Genomic DNA, 18698 nt, shown 5'->3' with positions numbered 1-18698 from the left:
GAGGTTTTGGCCCTGGCAAAAAGCCAACATCTGGTGTTCTTGTCACTTGTATTTTGGTAACTGTTTCATGAAGTAAGAAATACACAGATTAATGATATCGAGATAAGATTGTGCTAATAAGCACAAAGTTAAAATACCTCACAAATATTTATCATGCTAAGAAGAATCACATTAACTACATTTGCCCTAGATTCTTCAACAAAAATGACCAGGATTATCAGGAGTACTGGATATGGGGGAGGTGTTCAATAGAGACATTGACGGTTTGAAGCAGCGAAGAAGTCACTGAAAACCAATGTCGACATTGCTTAGTAATAACAGCAACAATCTTCTCTAGTGAGCAAATGGGCCAAATATGGGTATCTCTCTGTCCTTGACATATCATCACCCAAAGTGTGAATCCCATGGAGGAAGATGATCAATCTATTGCTGTCAAGATGCCCCAAGCTCTGATTTGATGATGGCCTGAGGGACTGTCCGTTTGCAACAGATCATGCACTATAACATGAAAGTTTGAGATCAACAGACTGTTTCCTTGTAGGAACTTAATAAGATTATAGTTCAAGCTGAAAATTGTGAAGACTCCATTGATTAGCATTTCTTTAACGGCCAAGGAAACAGAAAATATGTTACATTGCATTCAGACAAAATCTGTTACTGTTACAGAAATTTTGTTTATTATACTTCACTATGCCTCTATTACAGCTTTACATTTACATAGTATTAGTCCCAATATGCGATGATTTTCCTGGAAGATGAACAAATTCTTGGTCAATTTTGTCTCTCTCAGCATACTGCTTATTATGGTATGTTGTTCCGGATACCAATCTCGCTATTATTTGGGATACTTGTTTACCTCTATGTTGCATGGGGACATGTCAGTGAAACTATCTGCGGCAAGCCTCGATGTTTCCCCTCTTATGATTTAGTCCCTTCAAAAGGCTAAATTGTAGAAGATAAACCTAATCATTGAATCATTTTCAAATTCAGCTTCAACAGATAGGAAAGGAGGACCATCAGTATTAATGGAAAAAGGCCAAGCTGAATCATCTGACCAAGTTTTTTGAGCTGTTGTGTTCTTGGTTTCAGTGCCCACTGTTGATGTTGTTCTTCATTATTGGCTATGCATTATGATGTCCAAAATGTGTTTACTTCTATTTGTGAAACTGTTTGGAATTGCTTTTTTTATTTTTTATTTTTAACAGAAATGGATTATTTTCTATGTTACCAAAACTTGGGCTTCACTTTATCTGTGTATAGGACTCATTTCACATATGGTAGATAGTACAAAAAACTTTGGGAAGTCCTGCAAATATGTTTCCCATCAGTTTCGTATATAGAAACTTTCATTAAAGTTCTATGCAATATTGGCATATTATAATATTTTGATTTTGTCATTGGAGTATCTACTTGGCACGCACTTATTTCTAAAAGTTGATATTTATGCACTAACCTAGCTCTCTTTCATCATTCGTGTTTATTGTGAATTCCATTTTTTTTTTATAATTTTGAAAAACACACACATTAATTATTCCCATCCCCAAGCTTCCATCCCCTGAAAAATTTGGAGGTGTGCTCTAGCTGTTTTGGATACCCGCCCCCCGTTCCCCCCTTCCCTTGGTTCCGTGATTCTGGAAAATCATGTGATAGGTTGATATCTTATTTGGTAGGTGGTGAATCGTGATACACTTTATTGATGTATCAGACCTCACCGTTATCTTTGTTGTAGGCACTGACAACAGTCTCCCATATCATCCAATTAAATTGAAGCAAAGTTTCAATCTACCAAGTTTATTTCCACTGTTCTCTCTTTTGGTCTGTCAGTTCACAAACTCATTCAAAATTTGATGCTGGTTGATTATGACAGACTCTTTGTCCAGCATCTCTTCCCTTGGATTCATATAATTCCATGTAGTTACCAGTCTAAAATTCTTTGTTTTCTTTCTTCTATAGAAATCTTTTGATCCTTCCATTTACGTTCAGACAGGATAGCTTTGAGGGTGGGGCAAGTAGTAAGGTGAAGTAAGAAGCTGCTTTTTCCCAGACAAGGACAAAGTTAGTGCACTTCAATCAAATGTCTCGTTGATGACCTTTTGCCAAGTCCTTTGTCTTTATAGTTACTATCTTGTAAATAACTGTTTTAGATTGGAACAATCTTTTGCAGAATGCTAATTTTGCTATATTTATTTTCTGACTTTAGGTTCTTATCCTCCTGCGACAATGGAATGTGTTCCAACTCAGATGGGGTAAGGCTAGTTTGACACAGCTCTGTAATATATTTCGTGCTTGTTCTTTTCAAAGTCTTTAGTATTTCCATTTTTGAGTTGTATTTAAATGATAAGAATTTTTACTCTTGAATGTATTGCAGAATTTCATAAGAATGGAATGTTGTGAACACTCTGCTGTTTTTGCTGTTTCTTTGAGAGGCTCTCCAATTGCCATGAAATCTGATAATTCTAGTTTACAAAAATAACACTGACCATTATTAAATATTTTAAACATTTAAAGCCCTAGGTGATAAATGTCCTTATGATCTCAATTAAACATGTACATTGCTGAATTCAATTAACGCTAAAATTAAATGTCTGACCATAGCATCAATCATACAATAGATAGAAATTAAATAGCAGAAGCATAAAAATTAATTTCACACACACACAGGCAATTACTCCAAATTAGCTTTTCACTCCGTTGAAAAACTTAAATGGAAACCTCCACACGCTGCCCACAAGAAACAAAACTGCATGGATACCAAAAACACCCCGAACTTGAGTGGAACTGTTAGTGTTTGTATCTCAGACAGGTATTTCCATGAGGGTGTCTACTTATGGAATTCATCATTAAATGTATCCTATGCTTTTTCCAGAAGTTCACTCTATTAATTAATTAATAAAGTGACTTTTAATTAATAAAATGACTAAAGTGGGTCACTTAATGATTTAATTAAAAGAGAGCCATTGATCTCACGGTTAGATCTTAGCCATTGAAGATTAGGTTTTTGGCTCATGTCAAAGTTATAAAAGAAAGAGAGGGCAAAGGACAAAGACACACAGAGAGCATTCATTTCACAAGTCACGTGAGTGAAGGAGAAAATCAGAGATCTGATTTTCAGCCATTGGCGAGGTCCGAGGAGTTTCAGTAGTGGTTCAGAAAGGAGAAGGCAGTTAGCCAACATTGAGGAAGAGCAGCCGTTCAACCCAACAGAGCAGGTCATACGGATTTCGTACAGATGTACGAATTGCAAAGCAGGTTGCGTGTGTGGTGCAAATCTGCCTTGATTTTTGTGTAGTTTGGAATTTTCCAGGTTTGTTGTTCGTTTGTTAATTTCTCAGAGTCATTTTGCCTATAAGAGAGCTCTTGTAATCACTGAAGATATTTTGAATGATGAATTGCTCTAGAAGAGCAGAAATAATTGTGCACTGTGTGATTGCTTTTCTATTTTTTGTTCGCTGCATATAAAAGTTAATCATTCTAGCAAGTAACTATCTCTGATTTGTTTGCGTAGATAGTTGCTTTTAGGATAATTTAACATGGTATCAGAGCAATTTCTCTGAGAGAAAAGCATATCTATTGTTTTCCAAGTTAGTTTAACAAGCTTGAGATACAAAGCTCAGGACAATCATGTCAATAATCAGTTTGAAAGTTGAGGATCAACTTAATGGGGTTTTGAATTTCTTGCCATGGAAGGCAATAATCTCAGTGATCTTGAAGTAGCATGACTTGTGGGAAGTTGTGTCCAACCTTCCTCCAGCTTCAACGCAGACCTAAGGGAGCATGCAAACACCAACAGTGGTAACACTAGCAGTGTAGGCAGTGTGAGATAAGGACATAAAGGCACAAAGTGTGATGCTTGAAGCTATTAAGGATCATTTGATTCTGCATGTTGCATAAAATACCAGATCTAAAGAGATGTTTGATGCCTTGGTATCACTTTTTCAAAGTGATAACATGAACCAGAAAATTATTTTCAAAAATAAGCTCAGAGAGTGCATAATGAAGTCCTCCAACAACGTGACCAACTACCTTATGAAGATCGCATAGATCCGTGACCAACTTACAAATATTGGAGAAGTTGTATTGGATGCAGAGCTAGTGAATGTTGCTTTGAATGGGTTCACCAAGGCTTGGGAACCATTCATCATGGATGTTTGTGCTTGGGAGCATCTTCCCAAGTGGGAGAGACTTTGGGATGATTGCATCCAAAAGGAGACTTGTAAAGAGTCCAGGACCAATAAGCAGGGAGAAGGAGCAGCAAATGAAAACTTGGCATTGGTCAGCAAGACAAAGAAGACCAAAGGGAAGGGTTCGATCAAGAAGGGTGGCAGTCAGGGCAAATGAGAGATATGAGCAAAGATCAAATGGTATATCTGCCATAAAAATGGCTATTTTGTTTCTCGGTGTCCACAAAGGAAGAAGGGCAAGGGGAAGTTGCAAAGAGTTGCAGTGACAACATAGACACAATTGAGTGAGCTTGCTTCTAAGTTTGAGAGTGACTTTTCGTTCGAGTCTTGCCTTTCTACCAACACTATTGGTAGAAGCACCTGGGACATGGACAGTAGTACCTTTTGCCACATAATAGAGGCTAGAGAGTTATTCAGTAGTTTTTCAGAGGACGACTTAGGGATCCATGTTGAGCTTGGCGATGATGCCAAGTATTTAGCCAGGGGACATGAGACAATTTTATTTTAGCTCGAGTCAAGAGGGTCCTTTGATGCATAGGAGGTACTCTATGTACCTAGCTTAAAGAAGGACCTTTTGTCCATCTCAGTCATGGAGGACAAAGGTTATGAGGTTAACTTGCGGAGGAGGCAAGTGTTCATCTGCCTAGAGGGAGCTATTGTAGACATTGTAGTGAGGATTGGAGTCGGAGAGGGGAACATACATAGATTTTAGGATTAGCCTGCTTAGGCACTAGTGCACACTAGTGAGAGCACGTGCGAACTTTGGCATAGGAGGATGGGGCATCTCCATCACAGAGCTCTACCATTACTGAGATGGATGGTCATTGGGCTTCTAGGACCAACAGGGGTTGTGCAAATGGTGTTCACTTGGCAAGAATGTCAAGGCATCTTTCCCTAGCAGAGAGACTTGATCCAAAGGCATTTTGGATCTGTTCCATTTTGATTTAGTAGGGCCTTTGTCAATATCTTCAGTTTAGGGTGTGTTGTCACCCAAGTTGTACACCTAAGAGCGGGAAAAGTTTCTAACCTCGCAAGGTATAAACTTTGTGGCACAACGCTCAGAGTAGGGGCTGTCACTCTGATCCCTACTCACTCTGTTTAAGCTATCTCCTAGGAAAGCTAAGGGGGGTAGCCCTTAACGGTGAAAAACAGATGAGGAACTTGTTGAGAATCATTAAGTTTAGGAGATACAAATGATTATTTTAGTAAACTCGAGTTAGAATTATATAGTAAGCAAGATTATCGAGCACAACTAGATAGATTCGATTAGATCTTAAGATAAATCAGTAGGAGACCAGTGCCTTAAATGCTCAAATGGAATTAAGAAATACGTGCACAACAATGATGAATATATCAAGTTACGAGATAAACAAATGCTGCAAAGATGAGAAAAGTCAAATAGATGAGATGCAAAACTAAACTAGGTGAAGTGCCAAATCTTGGTTGATTTTAGTTATATGCCTAGTCTAGGTGAAGCCTTCTCCTCAATTGTTTTGAAGCTAGTCACAAACAAAGTTTTAGAGAGAATTGTTGGGGAAGGAGGCTACGGTCTCATTAATGATACCTCCCCAGGGCTTTTAGCTACCCAGGTGCCTCCGTTCCTACAAGGGATTGCCCACAAGAGAACTACAAGGTCACCTATGTTAACCGTGAATGGGGGTCTAACTCCTCAAATTGAATGGTGGAGAACGTGGCCCTAAATGTCTATCAACCAAGCTTATGCTTGGAGGTAGGTTTTTAATCATGTAAATCTATCTCTAGGACGAGAATGCAAATGAGATCACAATTATGAGAAGTGCTTCAACATGAACAATATAAACCCACTTGTAACCAAGATTATCAAGTATCACTTATTAACACAAGATTACAAGATGCCAATAACAATTAGTTAAACACTTCAAGATCATTCTATGAAACAACGATAGCAATCATGTTCGATTATTCAAATGTGCTTATTAGGATTCCTTTTCCACTTATATAATGTAGCAATTAGAACAAGTGAAACTACAATATTACACAAGCACAACTAAGTTATGAGATTGCTAACAGTGTTTTGAGATGATGAAATGCAAGAGATTCAAATGCAACTATCCTCTAAACATGCAATGCAACACTATGCAATTAACCAGGAGAGAAACAACAATGCAATACAATACAATTAGTGAAGAGAGGAAAGAGAAATGCTCAGTAAAGGTTATCCTTGACAAGATCACAAGAGAAAAACCAAGAACGATGCCTACTACTATCCTTCTTGCTATCCAATGCCAATACATGCACAATAACCAACTTCCACCAGTCCTCAAGATATCACTATCAACAAGAGATCAAACTACTGTAGCTACTGTTGAAGTATATCAGTCCACTGTTCAGTCAAGATCATTTAAAAAAAATGCAAGGAACAAGAGTTAATGCACCATGATCAATTTTGATACTAGAAGCCATGTACTAGACTTCAAAGATGCCACTGTAAGATCAGATCAGACTACTGTAGCTCATGATCAATCCACAAATTATGAAATCAGTCGCCAAGATGCAAGAGCAAGATCCAAACACTTGTTATAATTCTTATGATTGTTACGTGTTAATTCTTTAGTGTTTTTAGGGCTTATTATCGCTATTGTTGTTGTGATTAGGGTCTACAACAAAATACCTCAGATCTGAAGTGATAGACTGTCTGCAATAAAGTCACAGTGGAGAGGAATTAGGCCTTAGAAGCCTGCAGCCTTCACTCAAAGGCTAGTATACCGAGATGACTACACAAATCACAATGTTCAAGCCACAAACAAGTGTTGTGACCCCTCCATAAAGCAATGCTAACCTGCAACCACGAGTATGTTAGCCCTAGACTGATATATGAGGAGAAATAAACCTCCAATTGCTTGCGGCCTAGGCTAGAGAGGCCTTTAGCCTTGTGGCTAGGCCTAATGAGCTAGATCTATGAGTGAGACAAGATCCCAAGCCAAAAATAAAGATCAAAACCCCTTCCCAAGTGATAAATAGGCCTGCATCAAAAGATCAGTCCACGAGTCAATCATTTCAATGGATTAAGACCACATAATTGCAAAATTTCATTGAAAAAAATCAACAATAACCCTAGCAAATATTTCACTTGGCCTGCAAGACAAGGGAATTAGTCCAATAATCAATTTCATTAAGTTTGATTAGCCTCCAATGCCTGTGGCTAGGGTAGATGACTCTTTTACGGCTTGTGGCTAGACAGTTTTGACTTGTAATAAGACCTTTGTCCCTCAAGAGACTTGCGATGAGAGCCTGCAATGCAAACAAGGATCAGATCTGATGCCAAATTCGGTGAGAGCAATCACAAAAATTGTTTGCAAGTAATTTTGAATGATAAACCCTTGGAAACCCTGGTTTGCAATAGAAACTAGCCCTTGTAGAGCTTGCGGCCTTTAGATCTGATTGAGTGTTAAGCAAATGAGGCTTAAGAAGGATGGATCTAGGCCTCTAAAGGCTAGATCTGGAGCCAAAGTCCTTGTGGCCTTCTCCCAAGAGCTGGACGACTTCTTCCAAGATAAGTTGAGGCCCAAACAATAGCTGCTAGGCTGGATGAGAGCTTAACCCTTCAAGGATTTCGAACTTGGCCTTTGATCTTGAAAAATAGCATCTGCAAAGTGACAATGAAGCCTAGCTGTCCTCCAAATTTATAAGAAAATTCAAATAATAGAACAAACCCCAATTAACTATATACATTAGAGAAATAGTTACAAGGGTTAGTAAAAACTATTTACAAATCATTTACAATATTCACAATAAAATTCAAGCTCTAATTAGCAGATCTATCTCTTGTAGCACAAATAGATTTGAGATAAATGAGTAAAATTGTTAAAATCTGAGAGTTCCATGTAGAAACTTAAAAATTCTTTGCAAAAACTTGAAAGTTCTATGCAAAAAGCTGATTTTACTTTGTAGAAAACTGAATTTTCTATGCTGGGACTTGAAAGTACTTTGCAGAAAACTAAATGTTCTATGTTGTTACAATTACTTAGTGTTAGATGATCAAAAATACATAAACTATAGTTTAATTATTTAGAATCTAATATTCAATTATCTAGAATATTTAATAAAATATTGGAGACATTTTAGAATAACTGGTTGTTGTAAAAGATATGACATCTAGAAAGGTGTCGTTTCTTAGGAACTAATTTAGGAAAATAGTTAGGAGTGTTTTTATGAGAGCATTAAATGTAAATGGACACTTGTAAATGAAATAAGTGATCCATAACAAAATTAGTTTAGGACACTAGCTTATTTAAAGCCTGTTTCTCTTCTCTTCCAAGAGTGTTGAGTGATTGTGTGTAAACTCTTGCAAATTTTATGTAATTTTCTTTTTCTTATTAATAAAATTTGTGTGTCTGAGGACACTTTTGCTATTATTGTGGTATCAAAGCTTCAATGATGCAGATGGTGTGAAGAGGAGATTCCAGCTCTGCAGGCTCTTGGAAAGCTCCATCAAATTGTTCAGTGGTTGAATGGTATGAAAAATTCTCAATTTTATTAAGGAAAAGAAAATTTATTTTCTGAATTAGTGACATTTGATTTTTTAATTAGCAAATTTTTATTCCCCAAATTGGAGAAGAAATTTATATTTGTGAAGTAAGGCAACACCATAATTTCTCACCGTCAGTGTTGCGGGGGAGCGCCCCCCCCCCCCTCGCTCCCGCTCCCGATCCGCGCTCCGGACGGGAGCAACTCGGGAGCGGGTCGGGAGCGCGCTCCCGAAATCGCTCCCGAAAAGGGAGCGATTTCGGGAGCGCGCTCCCTAAAAAAAATTTCGCTCCCTGCCTTTTCGGGAGCGTTTTGCCTTTTTTGCATTTTTTTTTTTGTAGTAATGTTCGAAATGCAATTTTTTTTGAAAGAAACAAATAGTTTTTGAGTGGGGCAACTTAATGATCAAGTCTAGGCCCTAGTATTGATATGCTATTCATGGTAATGTTAAATTCTTAAAGTAAAAGTGACATTTTCTTTAATTTTCATTTTCATCCTTTTACTTAAATTTTTAACATTACCATGAAATGACTCAGGATGTTTGAGAGTGGTTTCGTCCTCATTGGATTTCATATGGAGAAAGTAGAATTTTAGATTTCATTCAAAATCCAGCAGACTTATCAGTTTTTCAGGATTTCAGGATTGGGGGATTGCAATGTTTCCATTGAATTTTGTCATGTATTAGGGTATGGAACTCATATTTAATCAAGAGTACCAATCCCTCTATGTACCTTGATGTTAGTGACATTGGTTGTCGAACTCCTCTATCATGACCCTTCTAAAAATGTACGCATCACTCAAACAAAATCTTGACTTGACAAGCTATGCTTTTTCTATCTTATGTTAATGCTTAGAGGGTGATATTAATGACTTAGATCCCTATACAGATACAAAGGTAATGACAAAGATACCTCTGGATATTAATGCTTGGAGGGTGATATTAATGACAAATATCCTGATTTTGCAACAAGACTAAAAAATTAGACATTTCTCGTGGTGGCAAGAGGCCCAAGCATAAGAAATAGATAATAGATTTACTTCTCTTTTCTAGTTTCTAGTAGCTTTTATAACTATTGACTCTTTCATATTTATTATGATATTTTTTTAAACAATATATGACAATTTAAGTTTGAAGTTGGCAATTATAACTCATTAGTAATGAATTATGAATATGATGCTTCATGAAAGTTGAAAGTTGTTTCATTTCATTTCATTTTATAACATTTCATTTCATGTTAGATATTATTTGTTGTAATGGTTACACTTAGCTTACAAGTACAACTTTGGTGATCAATGATGATAAATGTTATATATTGAATTTTGAAAGCTTGAAGCTTTAAGATTGATGAATCATGAGACTCAATATGTTGTATGTTACTATGTTACTAACTTGCGGACGTGGTTGATGAAGATTATAACTTCTAGATGATTGTTGTTATATGGTTCAATCTATGCTTTTTTATGCTTTTTATATCTAATTCATCATTCTACATGTTTTTGTTGACATATATGTATCAAAAATTAAAAAATATAAAAAATATATATATTTTTAAAAAATCGCTCTGGGATTCGCTCCCAAACCGGGAGCTTCTGAAAATGGTCGCTCCCGCTCCCCGCTTCCGCTCCCGCTCCCAAGTAACATTGCTCACCGTAAATTCCTCCCCTTCTGCTCGGGTCTTCATCTTTCAAAAAAGTCGACTTTCTTGTTTTGGTATCGTTTGCTGGAGCAACGGTTTTGGTATTGATTGAGAGTCTTATAACAAATATGTTTAAAAATGAGAAATTTGTTTCTTCGATTGAAGCTCTCGCGAGTTCTCTGACAACTTACAAGCATTCTATCTCTGTTCGTTTATTGGATAAAGTGCTCCACATTAGATCTCTAGCCTTAATGTCTGGCGAATTATCTTAGCTGTGTCGATGTTTTCAGATACCTGCAAGCATAAATGGAATTAGTTAAATCATAATTAAAAAACAAATTGTTTATATCACATTGATTCGCTGTTGACGTGCAACATTGATGCCGTGGATGGCTTATTGGGCTAGCGTGGAACTTCCATGTAAGCGTAGAGAGGAGTACATGGAAGGAATGAAAAACACATTTCAAGGGGGGCGTCCAGGCTTGAGAAGAGATGAGCTAATGTGTGCAGGCGCACATAAGCTTTAAAAGGACCTACGCTGAACCAAGTTTAAGGAGTTTCACCAAATGATTTATTACCTTTATAAATCACTTTTATAAAGTGATTTTTAAATTTTTATTAAATTGTTTTAAATAGGGTGTATGTAGATAAGTGATTTTTTGTAATAATTTGGAGTGATAAGTTGAATTTTGGGAATTTTTGTAATATTTGGAGTGATAAGGTGTGATTTTGTAAATTTGGAGTAATAAGGTGTAGGTTTTTTTTTTGTTGTTGTTGTATTTTTGATGTGATAAAATTGTAACTAGAAGTAATGTTTTTACTTCAAGGGCGGGTCTATAAAGTTAACTAGCCAGTCATAGAAGACAATTTGCAAGAGCATTGTAAAAAATCAAATTTTGAAAGTTTCATTGTAAAATTTCACAGAAGTTGACTAGAGCCAACTGCAAAGCTCAGTCACTTTTTTCCTCTAATGACTATACGAGGGTTAAGGCCAAGCCCCGATAGATCGTTTTTTTTGTGTGGTGCTGCGTGTGACGTGTTGTCCATCTTCTTTTGTGGTTCATGTTCCATCTTGGTGCATACGTTTACTTTTACAATGTGCAAGCTGGTAAGTTTATTTTCTAAATCTGGCAAACTTGAAGGCTCAAATAATTACAAGAATTGGAAAAGGCACATAGAAAGCACTTTGATTTACAACGAACTTTGGCAAGATGTATGTGATGGTGATGTTAAACTAAACAAATGTAATGACCACTAGTCGTATACGTAGCGAAAATATAAAAAATACTTCGTAGACAAAGACATCCATCGTAGGACAGTAATTGTAAATTGTATAAGAATTGATATAGGATGATACAAATGAGAATGAGGGTCCCATATATATAGCCAGGTAAGTACCCTTTCACTAATGGTTATGTTCTTCGGAACATACCTTTTCATTAATTAATTACTAACTAATTAATCATTAATCTTATTTGTTGTCTTTTACATTATTTGTGTTTATTTTTATATAAATTTAGTTTGTTACATTGCCTTCCCCTTCAAAAAGCTTTGTCCTCAAAGCTTACTGATGACGGATCGAATCTCTTTTGTCGTTCGGAATATTTTCTCATTTCTGAACTTTCATCTTTGTTGATACAAGACGATATGATGTTCTGAGCGATAGACAAAATTGTTGTACTGAAAACGGATCAGACCATCCTAGATTAATCTTCTGGGAAATCTTCTGACCCTTGGAGATGTGTGGTGAATAGTTATCGTATGACTGGATTGAGCTTATTTCAGTATTCTTCGGAACATAAGTTTGTTTATGTTCTACGTGATATAGATTTGTAGATTTATTAAGGCGTCTACTCTTGTGATTTAGATGTAGATAATAAATTTTTCTTGTTTGAATTTCCTTAAACGTTTTTATGGAAATTTCCTGATTTCCATTAGGCATTGTTGTTGTTGACTTAACTACTGAATCCTTATTTGGGGTGTTCTCTATTTGAACGACAACCTCTGAGTATGTTTTTACTTCAATAGGGTTTGCATTTGCCTGAACTGCGAGATTAGTGGTATTGATGTTTGTTTCTTCAGTTTGGACTGCTACATCTGGAGATTTTGATGCTTCCTTTGCGACAAGTTCTTTGAACCTATTCGTCAATGATTTATTTTCGTCCTTAAGTTTTTTAATCTGTTTGAGTAGATTTTGATTATGATTTTTGAGACGTAAGCATTCCTCATTCTCTGAGTCAACTTTATTTTGGCCTTCACGCTTCTCGTCTTTTAAACACTTGATTTGTTCTACTAATGTTTGGTTAAGGCTCTTTAAACATAAATTTTCTTCTTCTTGTTCTAATAAACGCTCCTTGAGTTCCTTCTTTGATGCTTTAGCTTTCTTGACTTGTTTGAGTAGTTTTTCTTGGTGATCTTTGAGGCGCGAAATTTCTCTGTCTTTGCTGCAGATGACTTCTTCAAGCTTTTTTTTCTTCTTTGATATAGTTTTTTTGTTATCTTGAAACATCAAGTCTAAGATATCCTTAAGGTCTTCTAATGAAGATTTTATTGATTTTGATTTACTTGTTATGTCTCGAAACGTGACCATCTTCCCTTTATAAGGAAACATCAAAACTTGTTTCTCTATGTTTAACATGAATGTACCCAAATCCTTAAACCAGGGTTGACTGTGTATGATGTTTGTTTTTTTATCCGTCCTTACAACATGAAATCGTGATATGTACTCATAATGACCTATTGTCACTTGTAGATCATTAATTTTATACTATTTTTGGTCAAAAATATTTTCTTTACACTCATGCTTAAATCTGGAATTAATAGTTGATTTGCCAAGTTGATGTTGATATAATTTTCATCATTGCTTGGGCTGATAACGGCATTAAGTTCTCTTCCTTGGATACTTCTTTTTAATGTAATTACTCCGTGATCTGTAACTGAAAGACCATTATAGGAAAACCTTTCTTCCTTCGTCATTTTAGAATTGAGGTCCATCATTTTTTTTTTCAATGATTGATCCCATTTGTTTTTTCTAAATATATAAAATTTATTTTAATTTGATGGATTGTGAACACTTCCATTGGAATATTCTCCAAATTCACCTTTTTATGTTTGATAAGAATATATATCTCCCCTTTAATCCACTAAGAATAAAATTTAATACTACCCTTTTCTTATATTCACTTATATATATTTGAATGTTTCTCTTTATACTTACATAAAGAGATATGTTTTCATGTAACTTTATTTTTTAATATTTTTTTTTTTAACTTTATATTCTCTCTTTTTTTTTTTTTTTTACTTGAACTTTTCTTTAAAAGATCCCTTTATAATAGAAAACTTCTCTTTATATATCTTTTATTTTTCTTTTTGGAAAGTTACAACCCTAGTGAAACACGACTATTCATCTCTTTGGGGTATAATATTGTTAGGATATTCCGACACATAGGAAGTAGTTAAGCATAACTTGGTCTAGTGTAGAGTTAGGTAAAGTGTGTTTCTTTACTATGTACTTTTGTAACTTACAATCCGACGGTCACGATATGTAGTGATCCAACGGTTCATTCTCCTCGGTATTACCGACACTTGATCCATGGCTTAACACCCGATTGGTCCATGATCTCTATTTAAAGAGCATGGAGGGTCATTTGTAGGGTAATCATTCATGAGAGAAGCTTATGTAAAATTTTCATTCTTTTATTAATAAATTCCCTTAAGTGGCTGCGTTGGCTCAGGCCGTGGAATGTTTCCCTCTTTGAGGGTTTTAACCACATCAACAATACTGGTGTATTGATCCGTGATCTGTTTGTGAGTGGTGTCCTTTGGTGTTCTATCTGAGGAACTTACCCTGTAAATTCCTACATGGTATCAGAGCTAATTGAGGGCCGCATCTGTTGGTGATCCAAATCGGAAGCCGGTAGAACTGCATCCGACTGCCGTTTCCTAGATCTACTGTTTCTGACTGCTTGCGGGCTGAGAGGACTGCTCTATTATGTTAGGAGCATCTGTTTCAGTGAGGAAACCCTTTCGTTTCACGCGAAAAGGTTTTCGGTTGCCCTAGCTACGTCATTTTTAAGATCTGGAGGTATACAGTTTTTATTTGCAGTTTTTAGTTATTTTCTCTCTGTTTATTTCGGTTTATTTAGCTCTTTGTTTTTTTCATATCGGATCTATACATTTCATTTCTGCATATGCTCTTTGCCCTGTGACTCTGTGCGATCTGGGCAAATTAGAAACAGAAAGGAAGGATTTTTCTCATGCGTATGCTCTCTTCCCCCGCGCCTTAGTGTGATCTCGGAAAATTAGAAACATTGAGGAAAATATTTAGTTTCGGGCTAAAGCTAACTTCAAGCCGTAAGGTTTGTTTTTTTTGTATGTCTGTGTTGGGTTTTGTGTTTTTTGTTTTGTAGGCAAAAAAGAGCTTTTTCAAGTAAGCACGCATCCCAAGCTTCAGTGACAAAAAAAAAACCCTTCCTCTTTTCCAAAAATTATTAACCTTTTAATCTAGCTCACTTGGTCCAAAGCTACTTTATGAGAGTATAGGTCTTGAGTTCAAGTCTTTCTCTTTGTTGAGCTAATTAAATTAAGTTTGGAAAAGGGGTGGATTTTTTTTTAAATATAACATTATCATTAATTTCCGCACATTCCCGCACTTTGTTGGCATCTTCAACAACTTTTCTTCAAAAAGCCATAACTTCTTCATCCGGAAGTTATTTTCAGAGCCGTTTTTTTTGGATCAGCCTAATTTTTCGAGATCTTTCCATTGTAACACTTAATTTCAACATCTATAGCTTCAGTTTCTGTTAAAATGGAAAGTCCATGCCAAGTTATTCTTGACAGCACCAACTACTCCTAATGGTGGTCCTACATTGTGGATTTACTTAGAAGTAAAGGTCTTTACAGAATAGTCTCAGGCCAAGAAACCAAACCGAAAGATGAAGATAAGGCAGCCAAATGGGAAAATAGGCAAGATCAAGCACGTGGGTTGATAGGGATGTCTATTTCTCCAGACCTTAGATTCCATATCGCAGAACTTGATACTCCTAATGAAGCAATGAAATAGATCACTAAAGTTTTTGGAATTAAAAATGAACTTAGAGCCCATCAACTCGAAAATGAGTTGCTTACATTGGACCCCAATAATTTTTCTTCCATTGAAGATTTTTTGTCCAAGTTCAAGACCTTAGACTTCTCTTGGAAGGTGTTAAGGTTAAGAAAGAAGATAGTAACCTTATCTATTCCATTCTTACTAAGTTGGGACCAGCCTACTCTGTGTTTGTTTCCACCTTCCATTCTACAAGAGAAGCCTTCATTTCTCAAGGACAAGACTACAAGTCCCCTTCCTTTGATGCCTTTTGTGATTTTTTAATAAGAGAACAAGAAAAACTCTTACATCTTGGTCTTCTTAATCTTGGAAACTCTTCTAAGAAAGCCTTAGCCGCTCAACAACAACCAAATTCAAAGAATCCTAAGAAGTCGTATTTAAAAAAGAATGGTCCTAAACCAAATAAGGGTCCTAAGCAATTCTAGTCTCAAAATGAAAAATCATTTCAACAAAATGATAAGGCAGATAAAAACAAAGGGAAGAAGACTGATAGACATTGCCACTTTTGTAATCGAGATGGCCACTTAGAATCCAAATGCTTTAAGAAGATGGAAGCCTTGAAAGCAGCAATGAAGAAGCATAACATCCATTTGGAGCACTCTTCAACTTCAACTTCATCTTCATGAATAACACTTTCTGCATGTGGTTGTCAAGTGTCTCGGTTTGGCTATGCACTAAATGTATCTTCTTCTTCTCATTCTCAGGATCGGCTCATTGATTCTGGAGCTTCTTATCACATGGCCAAAAACAAAACCATATTTTCTTCTTTAAATGATTGTAACACCAAAAATATATATGTTGGTGATGATAGATCTCTTAGTGTTGTAGGGACTGGAACTGTTCATATAGACAATGGTCAATTTAATGATGTATTATGTGTTCCGACCTTATCCTGCAACCTTCTATCTGTATATCAGATAACTCATTCAGGTCAAGGTAAAATCCTTGAATTTTCACCTCACGATGTTGTAATTAAGGACCTAAGAGATCCTAGACAGATTTTAGCTACTGGCATTCCTGATGATTCTACAAGGTTGTATAAGTTTAACAACTTCGGGTCATCAAATCTTCCCTCGGTATTTGTTGCTCATAACGATGAAGTGAGCAAACTTTGGCATGAGCAATTTGGTCACTTAAACTATCGCTCCCTTCAGAATCTATGTAAAGAAAATATGCTGACAGGTTTTCCAATCGTATATTGCAGAGATGGTGTTTGTTCCGGATGTGTACTCGGAAAACAACATCGAGATAGTTTTGAAAAACGTGCCTCTTGGCACGCCTCAGCCCCTTTATAGCTTGTGCATAGTGATTTGTGTGGTCCACTTCCAGTTGTTTCATTCTTTGGCTACAAGTATTTCTTAACTTTCATTGATGATTTCTCCAGACGCACTTAGGTATACTTCTTAAAATTCAAGAATGAAGTATTTAACATGTTCTTGGCCTTTAAGGCCTTTGTTGAAAAACAATCTGGACATCAAATTTTTAAGCTAAGATCTGATAATGGCGGAGAATATGTTAACAACAAATTCATCAACTTTTGCACTGAGAATGGAATTCAAATGCAACATACTGTTCCATATACTCCACAACAAAATGGTGTAGCTGAAAGGAAGAATCACATCTTAAAGGAAATGGCTAATTGTATGCTTCAATCTAAAGGATTTAGTCTTAATTTTTGGGCAGAAGCAATGAACTGTGCAAATTACATAATAAATCGCACTCCTACTAAGGTTTTAAAGAATATCACTCCAGAAGAAGCATGGAGCTCAATTAAACCAAATGTAAGTCACTTTCGTGTTTTTGGAAGTGAAGCATGGGCCCATATTCCAGATGAGAAACTGTTATGAAACCAACTCGAGAAAAGATAGAAAAGATAGATCAACGCCTTAGAATTTAGCCTTTTCGAGGGGGCAACCTCCTTTACATTACATAAATGAACAATTCTTGGATGATTCAAATGACAAAACCTCCTTTCTATATATAGGAGTCTAAGAAGTCACAATATAATCCAGCCGACCTAACAATAATAATATAAAGCCACAAAAATAACAATAGAGGGATTCTTTGGGGCACAGTAATAACAATATGGGGGCAATAGGGGCACAACAATATTAATAAGGGGTAGAACTACAATAGTAATGGGGTAATCACTAGTATTATAGGGACCCAACATGCCTCTCTCCTTCAAAAAAGTGTTGTTCTCAACGCTTGAGTAGTTCTGGATACTTCTGCATAAAATTCTCATCCTCCCATGTGGAATCTTCAGCGGATAAGTTCTTCCACTTGATAAGATACTCTGAAATTGATCGATTTCGTAGCTGTCGAGTTCTTGTTTCTGTGACTGCTTCCGGTTCCAATATAATTTTTCCTTCCTCGTCAAGTTCTGGCAATATTGTTTGAACTGGGAGCTTGTCGCCTATAACCTTCTTTAAACATGAAACATGGAAAACTGGGTGCAATCGAGAAGTTGCAGGAAGCTCCCATTTGTATGCCATAGTACCAATCTTTTGCAACACCTTGTACGGACCATAATACTTTGGTGATAATTTATTATCCTTCTTAGCTTGCTTGAGGGACATTTGCTTATATGGTTGTAGCCGTAGGAATACCCAATCACCTACATCAAAACTTCTTTCACTGCGATGTTGATTTGCCTGTTGTTTCATTCTATTTTGTGCCAACACGAGGTTATCCTTTAAGAGTTGGAGGACTTGTTGTTGATGTTCGATGTGATGTTCCACTGCTTGAACCTTAGAATTTTCTCTTAAATATGATGTGATCGATGGTGGCTGATATCCATAAAGTGCCATAAATGGGGTCATTTTTGTTGTTGTATGGAAGTGTTATACCACCATTCAACCAGAGGCAACCATTTGACCCATTGTGTCTGTTTATCAGATACAAAGCAATGAAGATATCATTCCAAACATTTGTTTACTATCTCAGTTTGCCCATCAGATTGAGGATGATAAGATGAGCTATGAGCTAACTGAGTACCAAGACAAGAAAATAATTTTGTCCAAAAATTTCTAGTGAAAATGGGATCTCTGCCACTTACAATAATCTTTGGGTTTCCATGTAGCTTTTGAATTGTTTCCATAAATGCAGTAGAAACTGTACTGGCTTTAAATGGATGTAATAATGCACAAAAGTGTGCATACTTGGTAAGTCTGTCAACTACCACCATGATGACACTCTTTCCCTCAGACTTGGGTAAACCTGTGATAAAATCCATTGAAACCTCCTCCCAACGTTGGCTTGGAATGGATA

At 36.3% G+C, this 18698-nt stretch overlaps 1 protein-coding gene across 3 annotated transcripts in view; it reads left to right on the top strand.

Moving 5' to 3' along the window:
* Window positions 1-18698, top strand: part of LOC149234433 (transferases, transferring acyl groups) — a 415828-nt gene that overhangs the window by 23894 nt on the left and 373236 nt on the right. For all 3 annotated transcript variants that reach the window (XM_089371840.1, XM_089371839.1, XM_089371841.1), the window contains one exon: window positions 2201-2246. In XM_089371840.1, coding sequence (XP_089227966.1) covers window positions 2201-2246 — 46 coding nt within the window. The remainder of the gene's footprint in view (window positions 1-2200; window positions 2247-18698) is intronic.

The sequence above is a fragment of the Pinus tabuliformis genome, chromosome 8 (assembly GCF_031772625.1).
Source record: "Pinus tabuliformis cultivar Carrire ecotype Pingquan chromosome 8, CPIR1, whole genome shotgun sequence".
In the NCBI taxonomy this organism is placed as follows: Eukaryota; Viridiplantae; Streptophyta; class Pinopsida; order Pinales; family Pinaceae; genus Pinus; species Pinus tabuliformis.
The sequence above is the reverse complement of the archived record's forward strand: the minus strand, read 5'-3'. Positions and strand labels throughout refer to the sequence as shown.